We start from the raw sequence: 21,362 nt of genomic DNA on the forward strand, positions 1-21,362 counted from the left end.
AATAAATGGGGAATGGAAGGAGAGGAACAAGGTTTTCCTGTCAAACAGTGGTAATGTGAACCTCTGAAAAGCATAAAAATACAACTAACTGTAAACAAATTCACTAGGAACTAGTTCTCAAAATGTAGTCCCCAGATCAATAGAATCAGCATTGCCTGGGAACTCATTAGAAATGCAAACTATCAGGCCCTGCCTCAAACCAACTGAACTATGATGGTGTGGTTAGGGGCCAGAAATTTGTGTTTTAACACAACCTCCAGGTAAGTCTGATATGGCATTCTTAAGACTGAGAACTATTGCTTTGAGCAACACGGCAGGTAGCTTTTCCTGATAAAAAGTCTCACCTCTGTGTCTTCTAAGGGCAGTTAACAATTTTAAGCAAGGAGAGGTGAGCAAAGATGGTTCCCTACCTTGCAGTGATGAGCGGGAGCTCCAAGCCACACCCTGCCAACCAGGAGGTCACACTGTAGACGGGAGGGGATCCCACCACAGAGAGCAATTCCAGCAGATTCCCTCCAGGGCGAGCTGTTCCAGAGTCAGCCTGAGAAACTAGAGACCAATGATCCAATCATTATCAAGTAAATCAAGATGGAAGACCTGCTGTGTGGAAGGTCCCCGTTGGAGAGGCTGAGTTACTCACATCCCAGCATACACTTAAAGCAGAGATTCCTACCTACCTGCTGCCAGGAAGAGAAAAGGAACAGGAAGTAGGAATTTAGTTGGGAAAGGAAAATGCAAGGTCATGGTATAAGGAGACGATGACTAATTCCACAGCAAAGTTCAATAAGCCCCAAGTCAGCCAAGCATCACTGCCTGTATCATCGGGGGTCCCCACCACGACACCGCCACACATACACACAGCTCATCTATGGCATCACTGCCCCTTTTCCTCCTTTTCTTCCCAAAGCCTGGCAGCTCCAGGAACACAAGCTGATCCCCCTTGGGAACACTGAACGCACAAAGCACATACTAGAGGTACTTGAGTTTTATCCACAGCGTGGCGTCAACATGTGTGCAGAGAGAGTGCAAGCTTTAAGATAGACCAGTGTTCAAATCCTCATTTTCCACTTCTATTGGGTTACTATTTGGCTAATCACTATAACCTCTGTACGACTCTGTTTTCTCATTGATAAAGTGGGACTCATGACAGCTATCAGTCTGCATGGCAGGGAGAGTTTAGTGAGATGGCAGGTTTAAATGACCAGCAAATATAGTTTAATATCCTCTTTTCCTCCTACCAGGCACCATGTAAAGGCAGCTTCTTTTCCAAGTCTGTACAATCGAGGCCGTCTTTGCAGGCCCAATGCTGAGCACAACACCAGGCACAGAGTAAGGGCTCAGTAAAAGTTTATTTGCTCAGCTGAGTATGGAGTCATTGAAGGTTTGGCTCTGGTGTCAACCATCTCTGGGTTCCAATCTCCCCCACATCCCAGCTGATTTGAGGCAAGACACTTAGTATCCTGTCAGCTTTGGTTTCCTCATCTATAGAGTGGGGATCATAGGACCATCTCATGGGGTTCTGAGAATTAAATGAGAAATATTTGGTAGCCACCACTAGATGAAAAGAACTTTCATAGAGGACATTCGGTGGGAGAATATAACCAAGCGTTAAGCTGAGCAGATAAATGTCAGACAATTAACTACGAATATGGAGCCCTATTGTGTAGAGTTTACGTTACCATTAAATAATACTCACAGGAAACCTGTGGCCAGCAGGATGGCTGGACAGTGGGAAACAGATGGTTTTACCCAAGCCATCTCCCATCTTTCTTGTCTCTGCCTCCCTGTTCCTCTCCCACCTCACCCTTACATGGCTCCAGATACTGGAGCATTTGGTGGCAGAGCGGTGATGGCAGTGAGAAAGGATTCTGGATCCTGGGCTTTGAGGGTTTGCGGAGGATAAAGGGAAACGACACCTATTATCCAGTCTTGAGTTTCCCGGTCCAGTCAGTGGGTTCAAGTGCACGCAGTAATGATCCCCTCAGTGCTCTGGGAATCTGGGTAGCATTTGGGGTCACCAAAGGCCCCAGCCAGTTGTCTTGGGCACCAAGAAACTCAGATGGTTACCCCAGCACACAATTTGAATATTATTTTCTGTGTGTCAGAACACAAACAGAGTTTGAAATAAGCAATGACGCATTCTGACCCAGATACCCCCAAAACACTCACATCACTGAAACAGATAAGAGATGGAATTCTGAAGAGTATCAAAGATGATATATTTTCAGGGCTGAAAGAGAGTTCTCCTACCCCCACCCCCCACCTCCACGCTCCCCTGCCCCCAGCTCTACAACTTCCAGGCAAAAGACTAAAAAGTTGCACACCTGAAAATCAGAATGCAAATGCCTGTTCCATACTTTTCTCCTTGGAGAGAGAAAAACAGAGAAGCTATGAGAAGCAGGAAAGCAGAGCCCCAGAGTCACAAGGGATTTGACAGAAAAGAGAGAGGGAACAAAGTTGGAAGCCTGGAGGCCCTGCGAGCAAACCACACCATCTGTCTGGGCTTCTGTCCCCAGGGTGTGCGTCTGTCCCCAGGGGGTGCGTCACACGTGGCCTCAGTAGAACCCCGGATGAGCACCTTGCCCTTAAGACAAGCAAAGCCAGGTGAGAGCACTGCACCCAAGAGAGGTCAAGGGATTTTGTGCAGAGAGGGGCCAGGCCTGATCTCTGAGTGATGTGTGAGAGGAACCAGATGGGGAGAAGGAAAGACGAGGCGGTTCTCATGCGGATGCGGTGACCCTCCAACTCCCACCGAGTCTGTCCTAAGGGTTGGGTTGTAAATCAGACTTGTGGCCCATTTACAGGGCCAGATATTGCTGTGTTCCTTATAGCACTTTGTATGACAGATATTAACAGATGGAGAGGTGAAGAAATCCTGCTGGCCTAACAACAGTAATGATAATAGTACTAATAATTGATTACACTTATTGAGCACTTACTAGTCAGGACCCATGCTGAGTGCTTTACACTATACTTCAGTTATTCTTCATAGTAATCCAATGGGGTAGGGCCCTCATTAAGCCCATTTTATGGATGAGAAAACCAAGGCCCCTCAGCAAGAAAGTGGTAAAATTGGGGTAAGATCACAGACACCCAAAGCAAGAACAAGCATTGGAATAAATGGGGGGGGGAGGAACTAGTTAGAGAGATATAGGGGCCAAGGACACAGAATTCCAACTCCATCTTCTCTCCAGGATCGAGGCAAGAAAGATGGAGAATCATATGTTCTCTCACCATTAACAGAAAAGCAGCCCCTCCAGAAAAGTTCAAAGATGGCATTTGATGGACAGGTCCATGGAGGAGAGTGGATTTGATAATCACCTGTTAGGTTTGTGTCTGCAATAATAATCTCATCCACATAGAACACGTTCATCTCTGGAGACAAAGGGAGGAGATCAATCTGATGAACCAGCACTGGGGAGTCTGCAGGAGGTGGCTGGAGTTGCGCGGAGCGATGCACACAGGTCTTCCAGAGGTCGGTGCAGGCGAACTGCCAGCTGAAAACAAGAGCAGAGCAGAAACAGGCCTTCTGTGAGCACTGCAGTTCTCTCTCCTGAGAGCCCCAGTTCTCTAACCTGGGCCTGAGGACCATGCAGCCAGGAGACCCAATCCATCATGGCTGCCACGGTACAAACATCCATCCAAGATGGGCTCAGCTTGGCTGGGATGCAACACGAGTGAATCACGTTTAAGTCCACCATCCATTCATAACAATGTCAGCAGTACTTTCAAATTACAATATGATTATGTGTCTTAAGCAGATCACCTGTTAGGCTCTACTATCAGGGAAGATTAATACTCTGGACATTTCCAGACTCATTTAAGTTTAAAAACACTTACAAAACCCTTAAGAGATGTGGAAAGAGAGCTGAATCAAGAGATCAGGATGCTGAATTATATTCCAGCATCTTTGTTCACTCGCTGAATGAATTTTGATGAATCACAAATTCTCCGGGCCTCAATTTTTCTCATCTGTAACGTCAAGGAATGTTCCCTAAAATCTCTTCCAAATATGGTGGTCTATGATTCTATCCCTATGAGAAATGTCAGACTCCTTCTGGGGAATGTTTGATTCCTAACAACTAACTGCTCTTAAATCAAACTTCTTTGCCAAATCAAATGTGTTCAGAGCTGAAGTTAGTATCCAAGTCCCCAGTATCAGAGACAGTTAGTACCTCCCGTGGGCCACTGTCCCCAGGAAAGCTAATCATCCCAGCTGGCAGAATTCCCACCACACCTGCCCGCAGATGAGCTACCTGTTAGGGCTGGCCCCTGTGAGACTCCAGTCACAGGTGACGTTCTTCTTATCGGTGCTTTGAAAGCCAATTGTGAAGGACACTGTCACCGTCAGGATCGTACTCATGTGGCCTTTGTATGCAAGGCACAGCTAGAGACACCAAACAAGAAGTCCTTCAGCTGTGTCACTAAGAAGCAGCAGTTCAAGCAATGTTTATCAAGGACAATCCACTCTCTAGAACCTGCCTTGTGCTCAGAGAGACAGCCAGCCCGCTCCTGCCCTCCTGGAGCTTACCGGTCTAGCTGGAGAGACAAATAATTTAGAGCAAATTGTTATTCACCCAACAGAGAGTTGTTCAATGCCTAACACTGTGCGTGGCCATGAGGATTTTAGAGCATCTCAATTATCAACAGAAACCCCCTGTTGTGACCCAGATACCTGTGCAACCTTGAGCAAGTCACTGTACCTCTCTGAACCTCACTCCTTAACCCTAATTCACCAGCATCCTTGGCTTCTAACTCTGAGTTAAGTAAAATTATATGGCAGGATTTTTCAACTGCGGTGCTATTGACATCTGGGACTAGATAATGCTTTTCTGTGAGGGGCACTGCCCAGTGCCTTGTAGGACATTTAGCAACATTCCTAGAACCTACCCACTGGATGCTACAAACACTTCCCCAGTTTTGGTGACCAAAAATGTCTCCACACACTGCCAATCCTCCCCACGGGGCAAAATCCCCACCACCCAGCGCTGGGAGCCTGTGCTGTAGAGGAAAGGCTGGAAGTCGGGCAGTGCCCTGCCCTGAACCGTTTAGTCCTGGCTCCCACCGCCATTCAACTAGGAAAGGACCTGAAACCACTACCATGAGTTCAGCCACCCCAAGAAGGTTCACTCTGGTTCCCAAAGGGCAAGTAAGCTGCACTTTTTTATGAAGGACAGCAGAGCTATTGACACAACGATATAAGGGGTATGGAAGGAATGTGTCAGTCCATCCATCAATAACAATAACTATGATAAATAATAAAAACTATCCTTAAATGAGTCCTAATCACTGCCCAAGCACTTTACTGGATTATCTCATATACTCTTCACCTAAATCTTGAAAGGCAAACCTCATTATTACCCGTTTCACAGATGAGTAAACTAAAGACATGGAGAGCATGCAGGGTATAGAGTCAGAATTCAAAACCAGAGTCTGACTGTAGAATCGGCGCTTATACCTGGAGAGCAAAGAAAATACTACAGTGTAGAAAAACTTCTGTAGGTCTCAGCTAATAGAAAGGCATTTCCATGCAGCAACTAGCTAATGGGAGGACCAGAGGTGTCTGTTCACCCCTGAAACCTAGCATCTCAGCCTGAAAAGCCCTGCGAGGTACAGCAATCACTCTCTTGTGCTTCTCCAGACTCAACCCCAGAGAATAATTCCAATCCCTCCCTACCCACCTCGCCTGCAAGCACGAAGGCTGCTACTTACATGTGTGTACTGATCTAGCCGGTTGCCCTTCTGGGCAGCCGGGGGTGTCAGGACAAGGTGTCGAGGCTGATGGAAGCTGAACCTCCCACAGAAGGGCTCTGTCCCACTGGTGAGGTGCCCATCAGAGCTGGAACTTTCTAGGCCTGGATGCATTTCGAACAAAATAGGAAGATGGGTGTAAATGTTAAATAGTTTCCCAACATGTCTGCAGGGAATGGGTTATGGGGTCGCCATGACATTGACCCCTCAGCCCTTGAGCGAGCTGGGCAGGGCTCGAAGTGGTCGGCCGACACCCCAGCTTGAAGGCTCCAGACATGAGAAACCTATTGTGTCTGCCCTACAGCACCGAAAATCTATTACCCTTTTCTATGTATACCATGACACAGAAAAACTATTGAGAAGCAAGGAGGTAAAGAGTGTTGACTGTAACTTAGTTCACCTTAGTATTTTTAAAACATACCCTCACATTTTTAGAATTTGTTAGATTACTGTCTTATGTATAATTCCTTTACTTGAGATGCAATTTGAATTAAACAAGATTTTCACTGTTCTGCTGTTTCCCTGCTATGTCTGTTGCCCGTTTCCCACTGTACGGCATGAGACACAGTTCCTTATTCCAGCTCCCCAGCATCCTTGGTTTCTAACTCTGCTCCACCTGACAGCCCGGGAGGGATGCCTTTTCTTTCTCTGATTCCCACACCAAACAGCTCCCTCCCAAGCACTCAGGGTCCAAATCCAGTTTCCATATTTTCATTTGCCTCTTAACAGAGTCACCTGGGAGAGGAGATGAAGATTGTTCCCCTTTGACAGAAAAAAAAGAAGAGAAAGAAACAAAGAAGACAAGGAGGAAAAAGAGGGTCGGAATTTGTCAAACCAGAAATCACACCTTGTTCGAATCCCAGCCGGAGTAGGATGTTCGCTGAAAGGGGTTCCAGTTTGCATTTAACTGCAAGTAACTCCTCAAGGGCTGTTTGAATCTGTTAAAAAGAAAAACAGGGAATTCCCTGGAGGTCTAGTGGTTAGGACTCGGAACTCTCACAGCCGAGGGCCCAGGTTCAATCCCTGATGGGGGAACTAAGATCCCACAAGCCACACAGTGTGGCCAAAAGAAGAAAGAAAGAAAAACAACCAGGAGTTCCTACCATGAGCAGAAAGACCACCTTTACTTCCCCCACCTCTGCTTAAGTGAAGAAGGTTCCCACCTGATGGGCCGTGGCATTTGCAGGGATTGGCTGGCTAGAGACATTGTCCCAGGTAAGGAAGAAGTTCCCTGTGCCAGACACCATCAGCATCTGAAAAGTCAAGAGTGACGGGATTAAAGAACATGTGCTCATTGAACCAGGGAGACAACCTAGAAACACAGGACATACCTCCCTGGCTTGTTATTTCCTTTTTATTACAATTTCAATTTTTAAACTCACTATCCTCTAGAACTATCTGGAGAACACAAGTGTCATCATGTAATGAAAACTTTTCTTGGAAGAATATACATGTCTATCTCCCCATTGATGCCTGCCCCCCTCCTTCTCTTTAGAATGTGACACCTAAATGTCACCACTGAAGGGCCCACTCTCAGCCCTCCTCACCGAGCTCCCTCCCAGGGATGGCCTGGGAGGGAGAAGCAGTCCCATGCGTGTCACACCCTCTCAGAGGCTGATTCAGCCTCTGCTTTGCTTCCACTGCATTCCCTGCTGGGCACATCCCACTTTTGTAATGGGGTGAGACCTATTGTCTTATATTACTTGTTTTCTCCTTTGTTCTGTGGTTCTTTATCTGCATGTTTTATTATTATACCATAAGCTTTAAGAGGCACAGTCCATATTGAGTCATCCTTGTACACCAAAAAGTGGACAACAAAAAGTATAACAAACACAACATTGTAAATCAACTATATTTCAATTAAAAAAAAGAAAGCACACCAAACTTGTTCAACTAAAATATGGGGCACAACCAAGAGACCCAAAGGCCCTGACCCTTATAAAGCTGACTTAGAAAACACAATACACAGGGAAATAGGACCCAAATGGGTCAAAAAACTATGAAATCTCGTATGTGTACGCTCACAGGCATGCATACATGGGTGTGGGTGTTAGGATGACCTTATCTCCTCTCTGGGGAATATGTTTCCAAAGGAAGATTTACCAGGAACTTAAATTCCTGAAACTAAGTCCATAAATCAGGATATCTCAACAATAAGACTTTGCATTTTTTTACAAAGTCCTCTCAACCCTATTGGATGGATACCCTATCTCTTTGGCAGCGGAGTTATCATCACGGCTCAAGTCTCCTGGCTCCCAGCAAGCGATCCTTCCACTAGATGGGGCTATATTCCTCGCAGAGTTCACCCCCTGAACCTAATCCCATGGGACAGGGAAGACACGGAGACCTGGATTTCCGGAAGTCTCTGGGCCCGGGCTTGGATCTGATGCTTCTCCCGGAGGTACGTGCTGACCACCTCGGGATTCAGCCAGGTGTTATGGATCTGGACACCAATCCTCACCCCGCGGCTGGGGGCTCTCCCTCGATGCTCTGCTTCCAGGTAGTACCTGGCTCCCCTGAGCAGCTCCAGCTTGGGGGTCTTCTGTTGCCAGGTCTCTTCACTCCCATTCTGCTCCCAGGAGTCAAACCAGTCAGCAGTGCCCACTGTGATGGAGGCCACTTTCACCTGCACCCCAATCAACACATCAAGACCAGCACTATGAAGTTTCTGGGTCTCTCTTTTTCAAACAGCAAGTGTCTAGACAGCTACTTAACAGGGATTTGGGGGCTGGTCTGCCTTTTCCAACAAGTTAGGACCTGTGCCTGTGTATGTTTCTCCAGCCGTTCTTCTCTCTCTCTTTCTCAATTACATAGTATTCAGATGAGGCTGGATGGTCCATGTTCAGAGCTGAAACAGACAACCTGAAACCCTAGCTTTACATGATGCTGTGGGTAAAGTTGTATGAAGTCCTCTGAGAAACCTAAATGTTACTTGACTGCATCAAAATCTATGATGTTTCTCTAGCCAACTACCAAAGCAATTTCATAGAAATATATTCATCATTTGAGAGGAAATACTGTGTTTCTCTGTCAATGGCACTAGCTAATCATGGCTGTTTGTTAAAACACTTTTTCTTATCCTTCAAAGCTGATCAGAAATTTCCTGCATAAAACTAACTACATCCCTACCCAGAATTAGTGGTAATGATGCAAGTTTTGGAGTCAGACAAATCTTGGTTTGAATTCTTAATATGCCTCTTATTATCCCAGTGGCCCTGGATTGGCCATACAATCCTTCTAAGCCTCATTGCCCTTATCTGGAAAACAGAGATAAAGGGACATAGCTCACAAGATGCTGTGAAGGTTAGAAACAAGGTGTATAACAGCTGTAACATAATGCCCAGCTTACAGTAAGACCTCAATAAACATGCCAACACATTCAGCCAAGCTCTTTTTCAACAATTAAAATCATGTCAATTATATCTGAATTTTTAAAAAAACTTTAATAAAAACATAAACCCCACACACACAAAAAACCAAAACGTTAAAAATCTCTGGTCGCTTAATGGCATGTTACAACTGTCAGTAGAACATGAGAGCTCTCATTGTGATTTTTTGGTTTTTTTTCAGGAGTTAAGGACTGGGGACCAGAAGAAGGAAAACGAGAGGGAGGTGTATACCTTGGTCCTCGGGTCCTCCGACTGACTGAAATACAGGGAAGCCTGGTTGTCAGCCTGGATCCAGAAAGTGTAATTATTTGTCTCTGGAGCCACAAAGAACCCACTGAGCCGCGCTCTGGAAAGCAGAGGAACACAGAGAAAGAAGTGAGGGCAACCAAGTCCGGAATCACCGACCCAAAAAATGGTGCCCTTGGACCTTGTTTGTCTTTATGGTAATGAGGAGGAAACACTTGACTCTTGAGCCATGTATTTGGCCAAAGCCCTCTGGATGCAGCTTTTCCTGTGATGCTTGCCTGGCTCAGTATCTCAGCCCATCTCTTTGCACTGGCACAACTCCCTGAGCAGTCCTGTCGTCTTTGGGAAAGTCGTAGTCGTAGCGTAGGTTTGCCTGGAGGCCTAGCTGAGAGCACTCACCTAACACAGCCAGTGCAGAGCCTGGTGCACGGTAGGAAGTCAATCAATACTAAATATTGTTCTCATTATTACAAATAAAGAGAGATCACCAATCAGAGTTTGCACTGATTTGGTCTAGATACCAAGAATTCCAAGAATCTTTTCTGATAATAGTTTTGAAAGTAACTATGTAAAGGTCCATCATTATCATAATTCTTCAATCAATAAATATTTCAGTTTTTTCATTTAAAAATTTTGAATTTTATAGAAACGAATGGCAGAAAGAATGGAAAGGGTAACTGTCTGGTTTGTGGCTCCTCTAAATGGCAATTAGAGAGACATACCCTACAGGTCATACCAGACAGTCCAAATGTTCTTGTCTTTTGAGGTGGCCTGACTCTCCTTGACACTCCTGCACACACTGAATATAGCCAAAAGGTTTTCCTTTGAACATTACTGATGAGCCTCAAAAACTATGAAAAAGATGCAGTACTAGGTGCCACAAAATATATATATATATATATATATAGCCACTTTAAAACCATGTATACTGGTGGTTAGATATCTAGTTAGTATGGCTTCCAAGACAATAGAAACTCCACTCTGTTCAGATTTCCTTCCCTACTTGGTTTTTTCAATGTCTGAAATTCCCTGAACAGAGAACAAAGCCTTCCATTTCACAACTGAATTGAAGTTTTAAATAGCCAAGGGACTTATCTGGCGGTCCAGTGGTTAAGACTCTGTGCTCCCACTGCAGGCGGGCATGGGTTCAGTCCCTGACTGGGGAACTAAGATCCCTCATGCCGTGCGACACGGCCAAAAAGAAAAAAAGAAAGAAAGAAAAAAGTTCAATAAAATGGCCAGATCCTTGAAAGAGGTCACAGGTTGGCTGGAATTCACACTCAGGAGTCGTGACCAACCTCTTTGAGAAGGGTTTCAAAAGGAGAAGAGATCCATCACACCTAAAGGATTCAGTCACCTGAATGCACACCTTAGAGCACACTGTGTCTCCACAATTCTCTAACTTTCTATATTTTTAAGCCCACATTAAAATATGAGAAATTTTGGCCACATCTTTGAAGGGATTAAAAAGACAAAACAAAACTAAGCAGGAAAAACTGTATCACACTGCAGTCACCACTATAGAAAACAACGTCTCCAGAGCCCACTGGAGTTTCCCCTGTTATTACACCAGCCATCTGGTTGACCTTTAGCACTGGATAATTGTTCCCACAGAACTGTTGGCTGCCCAGCCTCTGCTCCCTCATATGCCCTAAGGGCAAATTCTCGAGTCTTTCTTTAGTATCATCCAGATATTAGTTTCACCTCTTAACCACATTCCTGCGGCAAGTTTTGCCCTGCTCTCTACCAAGCTTCCTAGACTACTCGGCTCAATGTTCTCATGAATAGTCCTCCCCAAAACAGATTTCAAACTAAGCTGTAGAAAATATAAATTTTACCTACTGATCAAAATTTACTGTGTACCCATAAAGGGCCTGTGGTCCACGAGCATAACCAACACCAGCTGAGAACAGCGGTCAAACTTTGTTGCTGTTGAATTAGTAGATATTTTAAATTTTCCCCTGGAAATCTCATTGCTTACTTACCTGTCTCCTAGCCTCACCTAGGCCAGTAGAGACACTTGTGATATGGATCCCCACTTTTCCTACAACATACCTGAAAGGTTGCCCTTCCTTTGACCAAAATCCAAACGGAGAGCTGGCATTAGGGACAATCTGCCATCTGTACCCAGGGGTGGCTTCTGTCAGGTCCAAGCCCTCAGCCGTGTCTCCAACTTCAAAGAGAAGCCCTCGATTGCCTGTAAGACATGTAAGCCTCATAAACATCAGAAGGCCCTTCTCCCCCAAGCAGGGGAACTGCTTTACTACAGATTACAGAGTGAAGATGATCCAGGAACTATCTAGAAGGTGAGTCAACTGAGACACAGATGGAGTAGCCATGTGAGATGTTCTATAGATAATACAAATGTTCTAGAAAGTGGAAACTACTGCTTGATGTAGGATTTAAGCTCTTGGAAAAAGAGACTTGACAAGGAGCAGTAAGGGGAAATATTCTCAGAGGACCAGAAAAGACGAAGGAGCTCTTTTTAATGGGAGTGTCTGAATATGAGAAAATGTAAAAGAGCAAACGAAGGCTCGTGAAGCCAGGACTGGACTTCAGTCTCTTTTAATGTTCAGTTCAGCTTGGGAATTCTACTCTCTAAAACCCTGGGTCCCAGAAATTTGGCAATCCTTAAATTTTTCACGGGTCACGGCCTCAATTTGTAGCCATGGAGCAAATTATGTGATAGGCTGCTATTACATAACATTCTAAATGATGTCGTACTTATTCATTTGCGTTTTATATTAAACAAACCCTGAGACCAAAGGCATATGTGCGATCAATATTGGCTACTAATTGGGGTGAGGGTAAAAGCTCTGGAATCACACATGGGTGAGTTCAGAGTCCAGCTCTGCCACTTAGTCGATGTGTAGCTTTGAGCAAATTGCTTCATGCTTTCGTTTTCTCCTTCATCAAAATGGGGTCAATAGTAAACAGAGATACTGCACTAAAGACTAAGGGAGCTGAGTTATATGTCAATTATATCACAGTAAAGCTGGGAAGAGAAATAAAGTCAGTTTGACAATTCTGGGGGGAAAAGACTAAGGGAGTTTAAAATATATACACAGAGAGCCTGAAATATAGTAAGTACTCAATAAAGGATAGCTAGAGTAGTTATTATTATTTTAAACTACTATTGTTATTCCTTGTTAAATCCTAAGAAAGGAAAACAGATAAGGAATAAGCATAAAAATAAGAGCATATTTTAACATACTATTTGAGGTTTCTTGACCTCAGCTGTATTGATATTTTGGGCTGGATAACTCCGTTTTGAGGGCTGGCCGGTGCATTGAAGGATGTTTAGCAGCACTTCCACTCTCTACCCACTAGAGGGCAGTAGCACCACCATCCCAGGTGTAAGGACCAAATATTGCCAAGTGCCCGCTGCAGGCCATTGAGAACCACTGCAGTACATGATCCTTTGTCCTGTTACGGAACTCAAGTCCGTGTGCCCAACACAGTGAGGCCAAACAATACCAAAACTTCGGAGTCTGGAGCAGAGGAAGGTTTATTGCAGGACCATGCAAGGAGAGGGGTGGCTCATGCCTTAAAAAAAAATAACCAAACTCCCCGAAAGCCTTCAGCAAAGCCCTTTTATAGGAAAGGTGAGGGAGGGGCGCGGTTCTTTGTTGCAAACTACTTGGTGTCAGATCCTTTGTCCTTGAAGTCAGGTCACGGTCAAGTAACGATGTTCCTGTACATCTCTACCAAACAAAGGTTATTCTCTGTTCTGACAAGAAAGGGCAAGGTCCCAAGGCTCAACCTTCTCCCTCCGAGGTCCAAGCCCAGGCTAGGAGGAGGGGGTCCCTTGGAGGGCTGGTTACCCTGCCCGGAAGGGTTCGTCCAGCACCCAGTCTGGGTCCTCCCACCAGTGCCCCAGCCCGGCTGACGAGGCAGCTCTCTCGGCTAGCGGCACCCTCAGGGCCAGGCCCCCAGACCCCGCCCAGCCATCACCACTGAGGGAGCCAGACGCCCAGGACCCGGCCGGCCCTCAGGCTCCTAAGGCTGCCCAAACGGGGGCTGAGGTCCCTCAGACTGGGACCCCTGGAGACTGCCACTGTCATTAGGTCACAGAGGTGGGGAGAGGGGAGAGGTTCGCTGCCACCTCAAGGCCTGGGCCCGGCCAGCGCGCGGCCGAGGCGAGGGCTCTGGAGCCCTGCAGGACACAGCCCTCAGCCTGTCTCGGGACCCCCCAGCTCACCCACGGGCCCCAGGGAGAAGGTCGGGATCCGCCTCTCACCACACTCTGCCCCACGGACCACCACGAGACCCTCCGCTGGCAGGGCCAGACCTCTCACTGCCTCGCACTGAAGGTCTCGCACTAAAGATCTCGCGATAATGGTCGCCTGCTAACAGCTGCGCGCCCGCCCCGCCCCATCACGCTTCCATGAAAGAAATTTCAAAAGTGCTTCAGAAAGGCCGTTATCAACCATCAAGAAAAGCTGTGTTCAGGAAATTCCTCTACCGCAACGCCAGTAGCTAGAGCAGGCGCCCTCTTTCCTGACTCTGGAAACGCATTCTCTCCATCACTTGCTTCATACAGTAGTTTTGTTTCCTTGGATGGGAGCTTTCCCTGAGTAAAAACCGCAGATCGGGGACCTGGAGAATTCCCAGCTAAAGCTTTGCATGTGTTTTCACAGCCGAATGGCCTTTCTTTAGAAAGGTTTCTCCCCTGATGAGATTCAGGAGACGAGCTCCCTGCCTGTGGATTAACGGTGAAGACAGCCCTTGCGGGGCACATAGGGCTCCCAAGTGGCAGCCTGTGATTCAGGCTGCCCAACACACCAACTGCCTTTCGTCCCTAACTAAGCCTGAGCTCCTGTTCTAACGCTTTCCAGAAAAGTGCTCCCGTGGTGCACTTGCAATCTGCAGCCATGGAGTAGAAGGTTTAAACAAACACAGAAGGACAGATGGAACCTCTCCCCTTGCCCGCTCCATTTCTGCCCTCTTCAGGGGTAACCTGGTGGCCCCATCACAATACATCTCTACTTTTCAGAGTAGCAGACAGTGCCCACAGGGGAGAAGAAACAACATTTAAATGCACCCCATTGCACCCCACCCTCCGCCTCGTCTAAAGCTGTCCTATGAACATAGAAGACATGGTCTGAAGCTCTGTCTTCTTAAATAGTGGACAGGAGGGCAACTGACCCAGAGGATGGAGGAGGCCGCTCAAGGGTTTCCACCAGTCACTATAGCAACATCTTGATGGCAGTTAGGCTTCCTGGATCATGGTTTCCACTGAACCGCATTGGTCATTCAGCTAGCTGGGGCTAGGAGTGCAGGGTGTTGCCAAGCATCTGAGTAAAGCTAAGAGCCTCTCTGAAATGAAAGCTCTGACTCAGGTCCCAGGGCTCACTGAGCAGCCAGTCAAACAGCTGAGACTGACCACATATCATAGACCAGCCGCGGAGACTTCCTTACCTGCCTGAGGAGCCGAGAGTCTTGCACCTTTACCTGGAGCTCTGGTGGTGCACTCAATCCTCCTGGGAGACAGGTGTCTAATATCACACAGAATGCCTGAGGGGAACATTTAAATTAGATACCGATGTCAATATCAATGGAGATATAGGTGTGGCAGGACAGAGGACCACACTGAGGTAGCCAGGCTCCTGTTCCAAGGCAAAGGGCCAGAAGTGGAGAGTAGAGAGAAAGTTGTCACCTCAATGGAAGGAGGCAAGAAAGGGGGAGTGCAGAGCAGTGGAACACAGGGCTGCTCAGAATAATCAGGAAGAAAATGCCTTGCCATGTCGTTCACTGGAGATGAATTGATCTGGGGAGAGGAATTGACAGAAGAGTGTGAGGACATTTTCCTGCATCCTTGGTGTCACCAACTAGAGGAGCATCCCAGTAGGCAGAACAAAAGGTTCTAGACATGTTCTCCACAAAAGGGTTTGCTAAGGGGGCATTCCAGAAGAATCTGCATAGGAAAAGCCTGCCCATTCTTACTTATTCAGACAGAGCTAAGGGGAGGGAGAGGGGTCGCTTTCTAGAAGGAGTAGACCTTTGTGAAGACACAGCTGTGCTTTTCCTTCTCTTCCCTCCCAAGATGGGGACACCTGAGGGATTTGCCCATGAGTTGTGAGTGTGTCTGCAGCAGGACACCCTATTTCTGTTACATGTTTGCCAAGCTGCAGGACCAAAACACCCCCAACCCCTGCAGCCTCAAACACAGGTCAAAGACCTCAGAACAGGGTCCCATGATGAGTCGGAAGAGGCAAATATTGCTTCCCCCCATCCTCTCCAGGCCATAAGAGATACATAATCTCCTATGGCATTTAAATCTATGAACTCTTTTCAGCCATTTCAACTTAGTTACCTGCAATGGTAACCTGGGCAGGACTGTCAAAGAAGTCCCCTGTAATTGTGATGTCTGTTCTTCCCCCAAGGCTCCCAGTTTCTGGAAACACAGACAGTATTTCTGCAAGAGGGAAAAAAAGTAAGCTTCCAAATATAAACCAGGATGTGAGCCAGATAATAATATAATCATAGAAGCTATCCATAATTTATTTCTTACTTTAACTTTCTAAGACCAGCAACAGTTGTAATTTTTTTCTAGTAATAGTCATTTAAAAGTGCATATAATAAGAAAAGGATTCACATATAACAATATGGATAATAATATATATTATACAGGATCAACATTTGAAAGGAATGGGAAATGCAGTCACTCATGCTATCAGCAAAAGTCCCTGCGTACCATGATGCTTTCTTAGGAACTCTGTCTCCTGACCTCAAGAACTCTGTTAACACATCACAGAACGGTAGGTTTACACTTTATGCAGGAATCAACTCTGGATGCACCAGGCAAGGTCTCAATTTACCCATATGAGTCTGCAATTCGCTCTAAGCAAAAGAATGAGTTACACTGTCATATGCCACAAATTCCCAAGAATTTTACTTTTTCTGATCCTTCCTCCTCCTATGATCAAACTCTGAGAGTTCTAAGTTTCGTCTCTGCAAGGGGAATGAGTAGTCGTGTTCTCTGATAAACTGAAGGTACAAAAAGGCTAATTATGAATGGTTACCACTTCAAAATAAAACCAAGGGTCAAAATTCAGCTTTGACAGAGGTAAGCTACCTAGAGAGTGAATGGCATTAGCCCCATGACTTAGGAAATTTCTTGCACTTTTGACAAAGGTAGACTCTGCTGCCTCTGGAATCTGAACTAACCTCACAGACTTTTTTAAAGTGGTTTTGGGACTGTATTCAAGCTGAGAATCTAGCACTCATATTTAGCAGCCAGCTTTCTACTACTGGACTGAGTTCACAATTTCATGCAAGTTTCCAGTTTTCAGAATTTTTTTGTATGAAGATTTACTCATCAGATAGGAATACACCAACTTAGCATCTGTATCAGCAAGTCATAAGTTGTTGAATGAATGCTCCGAGATGAGATGTTAAAATAACCGCAAAGATGTGCTTTAGATTTTTCAGTGCCATCTCTTTTCTGTTACTTTTTGAGAACAAAAAACGAGGATGACTCCCCTTTCTTTTATTGTCTATATCCCTAGACTTTGTGTAAAAATCTATGATCAAGCCTCTTTTAATATAGCAACTAAAGTGGACACTCACACAAGCAACCTATTCTCATACAAAACCAAAGGGCCATCCATGACTTCAGGGACAGCTTCAGGTGTTAATGGTCATAGAGAATGGCCAGAAAGAAGGGACAGAGGGTCCAAGGTCCAGGGCCAAGTGGGGGGAGGGGTGAGAAATACACGATGAAGGGAAATGGTACCTGAATACGTCTGGTACAAGAAAAGGTCCTGCTTAGCACTGACCAGCCATGCATCCTTGTGTACCATTGACCTTCAAAAAGACAAAATTGTGTTTTGGATGAAAACTGCATCTGGAATTACATTTTTTAAATTGATTGCCTGAAAGGAAGATCACTAACTTTAGTGATCTTTAAAGTTGTTCCGATACCAGCTCCCTTTGATGACTAGAGATACCAATGGGGCAAAGTTTGTTTTCTGATCTAGAAAATTATATGGGAATAATAATACTTACTTTACAGTGTGACTAGCATTAAATGGAATAATGAATGTGAAAGGACCTGGTATGGAGTTGGCCTGTGGAAGATACTCAACAGATATTAGTTTTAGTCCTTCCTAAAAGAGAGACAGCGACAGAGAGAGACAAAGAGCAAATCTCTCTACTTTGGGCTGTGTCACTATCTTCACAATGAAATTAATATCAGCTAGACAATGCCCTTTTCAGGAAAACACTGACAAAGTACATAGTGTCAGAACATGAGGTAAGGCAAGCAGAAATCCAGAATCCTAATTGATCTCTCCAAAGCGCTATGAAATTTGGATGCTTTCCATCTTGAAGAAGACATTTCCTGGAATGATACAAAGCATTTTATGGAACTGTACTGTTTTAAATTTCCAGTATTATGAAATTATTTAAGAAGTAATTCCCCAAATTCTGTACCATTATCACACTGAAACACTTATATTGCTTCAGGATGAGTGCATAGGACACAATTATATTCACCCAAGTAAAAAGAAAATCAAGTGGGTAAGTGGGGTTTTATTACACTGCTCTATTTGGATACATTTAAAATTTTCCATTATAAAAGGTTAAAGAAGCTAAGCAAGACAAAAGAGTAGATAGTGTAAGATAAAGATAAATTTGCTTCCTCCCTGTTACTTACTTTCCTTTGTTAAATACTGAGAAACTAACATTCTGGGAGCCTGTAACAAAAAGAAACAGACATTAGTACAGGAATCTGCACAAACTGCCTGGACCAGGTCACTGCTACCATAAACCCAAGGACTCTGGCGATCACCAAGGTACCACCCACACCTTAATTTCTTTAACAGTGCCCAAAATAAACACGTTCCAGCCTCACACCATCAGCCATGGTGAGTTCTAACCATAAAAGGATAAATGTAGAAGCACAGAGCAGGTAAGAGCAGGCTTGGAGTTAGACCAAGCATGATAAATCCTGCCCCACTGGTTACTAGGTTCAACTTTCTCACCTGTAAAGCAAAAACAATTCCACCAGCCTCCAGGTTTATACATGAGGATGAATTTAGTTTATATTTAAGTTGCTTCATATAGTGTCTCTCAGGGAGTTCTCAGCAAATGGCAGTTATTATCATCATCCTCAGGAGAACCAATTCTTTTTTTTTTTCATCTTTATTGGAGTATAATTGCTCTACAATGTTGTGTTAGTTTCTGCTGTATAACAAAGTGAATCAGCTATATGTATACATATATCCCCGTATCCCCTCCCACTTGAGCCTCCCTCCCACCCTCCGTATCCCACACCTCTAGGTCATCACAAAGCATTGAGTTGATCTCCCTGTGCTATGCAGCAGCTTCCCACTAGCTAGTTATTTTACAGTTGGTAGTGTATATATGTCCATGCCACTCTCTCACTTTGTCCCAGCTTCCGCTTCACCCCTGTGTCCTCAAGTTCGTTCTCTACGTCTGTGTTTTTATTCCTGCCCTGCCACTAGGTTCACCAGTACCGTCTTTTTTAGATTACATATACACGCGTTAGCATACGGTATTTGTTTTTCTCTTTCTAACTTACTTCACTCTGTATGACAGACTCTAGGTCCATCCACCTCACTACAAATAACTCAACTTCTTTCATTTTTATGGCTGAGTAGTATTCCGTTGTATATATGTGCCACATTTTCTTTATCCATTCATCTGTTGATGGACACTTAGGTTGCTTCCATGTCCTGGCTATTGTAAATAGTGCTGCAATGAACATTTTGGTACATGACTCTTTTTGAATTATGGTTTTCTCAGGGTATATGCCTAGTAGTGGGATTGCTGGGTCATATGGTAGTTCTATTTTTAGTTTTTTAAGGAACCTCCATACTGTTCTCCATAGTGGCTGTATCAATTTACACTCCCACCAACAGTGCGGGAGGGTTCCCTTTTAGGAGAACCAATTCTTGAAATCGTTTTTTTCCAACACAGAGAAAGACTTTAAAATTCTGTTACTTCTCACACAGACCAATGTAGTTGCCTTCCACACGGCACTGCAGAGTCCCAAGACCATGGTCTTCCTGAATAGGATAGCTAGGGAAAGAACCGAAAAAGGTAAGAGGTAAGAATTACCAGACAATTCAGTTCAGAAGCGCTGGCTCTTTAGCCAGGAAAGAAAATAAATAAATAAAATAAAATGTAAAATAAAATAAAACAAAATAAAATAAAATAAAACACAACTGTAACTAGAGTTATCATCAACACCAGTCAAACACACAAAATTTTGCCTACTCCTAGTCTCCATTGGGTCCTTTCTTCCCAAAATCTATTTTATACAAGGACAGCAAGATCCTTATCCCCCCCAAAAAATCTGTTAGCAAGTGTGAACTGAAAGAGGACAATTCTGAGCAATCAAATGTAAGAAACCACATTATAGAATTTGGCTCTACTAAATGCTAGTCCTAAAAGCTAAGCCATAGGATATAGAAGGTTAATCCACTCAGTCCAGAGGGAAGTGAAAATCCAGCAAAATGTTGGTTATCTGAACTACAAACACATAGACACTCATTTTCTAAATTTTCCTTGTAATAAATAAATAACTGAATATTGAAAAGTTAGTTGTTTTCTCTCTGGCTAGTCGTTACAGTATAGTGGATACTATACTGTATACAGTAAGATACTCTTACTGTATACAGTAAGAGGATGAACTTTGGAGGCTAGTTAGTGGGCCCAGGTTGAAACCCGAGCTCTGCCACTTGCTCTTTGTGAGACATTGGACAAGTTACTTAACCTCTCTGTGCCTTGGTTTCCTCATCTGTAAAGTGAGACTAATAACTGTATGTACTCACAAGGTTATTATCTGCCTTAAATGTGAAACCGTTAGTGCAGTAAGCACTTAGTAAGTATCAGCTATTTGTTTTCAAGAAAGCTTTCAGAACCCACTTCAAGTTGTATTGTGAATCAATTACTGTGTCTTTTCTAGGAAGTCTAAAGATGAGGCAGTCAACAGTTATGGGTGATTTATATTAAAAATAGATGTGTGTGTGTGTGTGTGTGTGTGTGTTATGCCCATGTGGGAGAACCTAAAAGCATACATGCTGGCAAGAAAGGCACTCACCGGCATCCTGTCTGTCTGTTTACAAGAGAACAAGGAGTGACCCATTTGTCTCCCTGAGCTTCCAACATCAATGGGCTGGATACAAAATAGAAACAACAGACAAAAGTCAGAGTGAATGCTCTCAACAAACATTCTTGGAAAAACCCAGAGGAAACACTGTTATGAACATTCATCTCTGAACTTATGGGGCATTAATGCAGGTGACTGGGGACTGTCCCCCAAGGAGATGCTAAATCAGACCCTCAGCCCAAGAGCAGGGTGCATAGCACTGGTCTGTGGCCCACACTTTCACACCACAGAGGGAGCACTGCCCCTTTCCTGAAAAATCTTCATCATCTCCTCCTTGGCTATACTGGGTTCACACAGAGCCATGGAGGAGTTTGTGTCCTTGTTACCCCTTGCAAAGGCTGTATCCCAGACCAAGGCTGTGATGGGACCAAGTACTGAACATGGCATATTGTCAAGGATGTACTTGGGGCTTCAATCTTCCACAGGAAGAGTAGTTTCCGTTCAAGATAAGTTGACCATTACAGTAAGTCCCTTACATACGAATGAGTTCTTTTCCAAGAGCGCATCCATAAGTCCAATTTGTTCTTAAATCCAACAAAGTTAGCCTAGGTACCCAACTAACACAATCAGCTGTATAGTGCTGTACTATAATATGTTTATAATACTTTTCACACAAATAATACATAAAAAACAAACACAAAAAATAAAGAAAATGTTTTTAATCTTACAGTACAGTACCTTGAAAAGAACAGTAGTCCAGTACAACAGCTGGCATACAGAGGCTGGCATAGAGTGAACAGGCAAGAAGAGTTACTGACTGGAGGAAGGAGAGGAGGTGGGAGATGGTAGAGCTGAAGGATCCTCAGCAGTAGGAGTTGGAGGGCAAGCTGCAAGTT

General features: G+C 44.6%; 1 protein-coding gene across 1 annotated transcript in view; it reads right to left on the minus strand.

Annotated features, from left to right (window-relative positions):
• The window catches only part of PKHD1 (PKHD1 ciliary IPT domain containing fibrocystin/polyductin), a gene marked incomplete at its 3' end in the record, with an annotated part of 433,165 nt that overhangs the window by 396,575 nt on the left and 15,228 nt on the right, over nucleotides 1-21,362 (minus strand). The window contains exons 8-22 of the mRNA XM_082637162.1: nucleotides 20,458-20,532; nucleotides 19,369-19,433; nucleotides 18,046-18,085; nucleotides 17,125-17,195; nucleotides 15,703-15,804; nucleotides 14,808-14,903; nucleotides 11,442-11,583; nucleotides 9,372-9,486; nucleotides 8,099-8,377; nucleotides 6,915-7,004; nucleotides 6,599-6,689; nucleotides 5,713-5,855; nucleotides 4,257-4,387; nucleotides 3,322-3,497; nucleotides 411-549 (exon numbers count right to left, since the gene is read on the minus strand). Of these exons, the coding sequence (XP_082493288.1) occupies nucleotides 411-549; nucleotides 3,322-3,497; nucleotides 4,257-4,387; nucleotides 5,713-5,855; nucleotides 6,599-6,689; nucleotides 6,915-7,004; nucleotides 8,099-8,377; nucleotides 9,372-9,486; nucleotides 11,442-11,583; nucleotides 14,808-14,903; nucleotides 15,703-15,804; nucleotides 17,125-17,195; nucleotides 18,046-18,085; nucleotides 19,369-19,433; nucleotides 20,458-20,532 (1,755 nt within the window). The remainder of the gene's footprint in view (nucleotides 1-410; nucleotides 550-3,321; nucleotides 3,498-4,256; nucleotides 4,388-5,712; nucleotides 5,856-6,598; nucleotides 6,690-6,914; nucleotides 7,005-8,098; nucleotides 8,378-9,371; nucleotides 9,487-11,441; nucleotides 11,584-14,807; nucleotides 14,904-15,702; nucleotides 15,805-17,124; nucleotides 17,196-18,045; nucleotides 18,086-19,368; nucleotides 19,434-20,457; nucleotides 20,533-21,362) is intronic.

The sequence above is a fragment of the Mesoplodon mirus genome (assembly GCF_964341445.2).
Source record: "Mesoplodon mirus genome assembly, chromosome: 12".
Lineage (NCBI taxonomy): Eukaryota > Metazoa > Chordata > Mammalia > Artiodactyla > Ziphiidae > Mesoplodon > Mesoplodon mirus.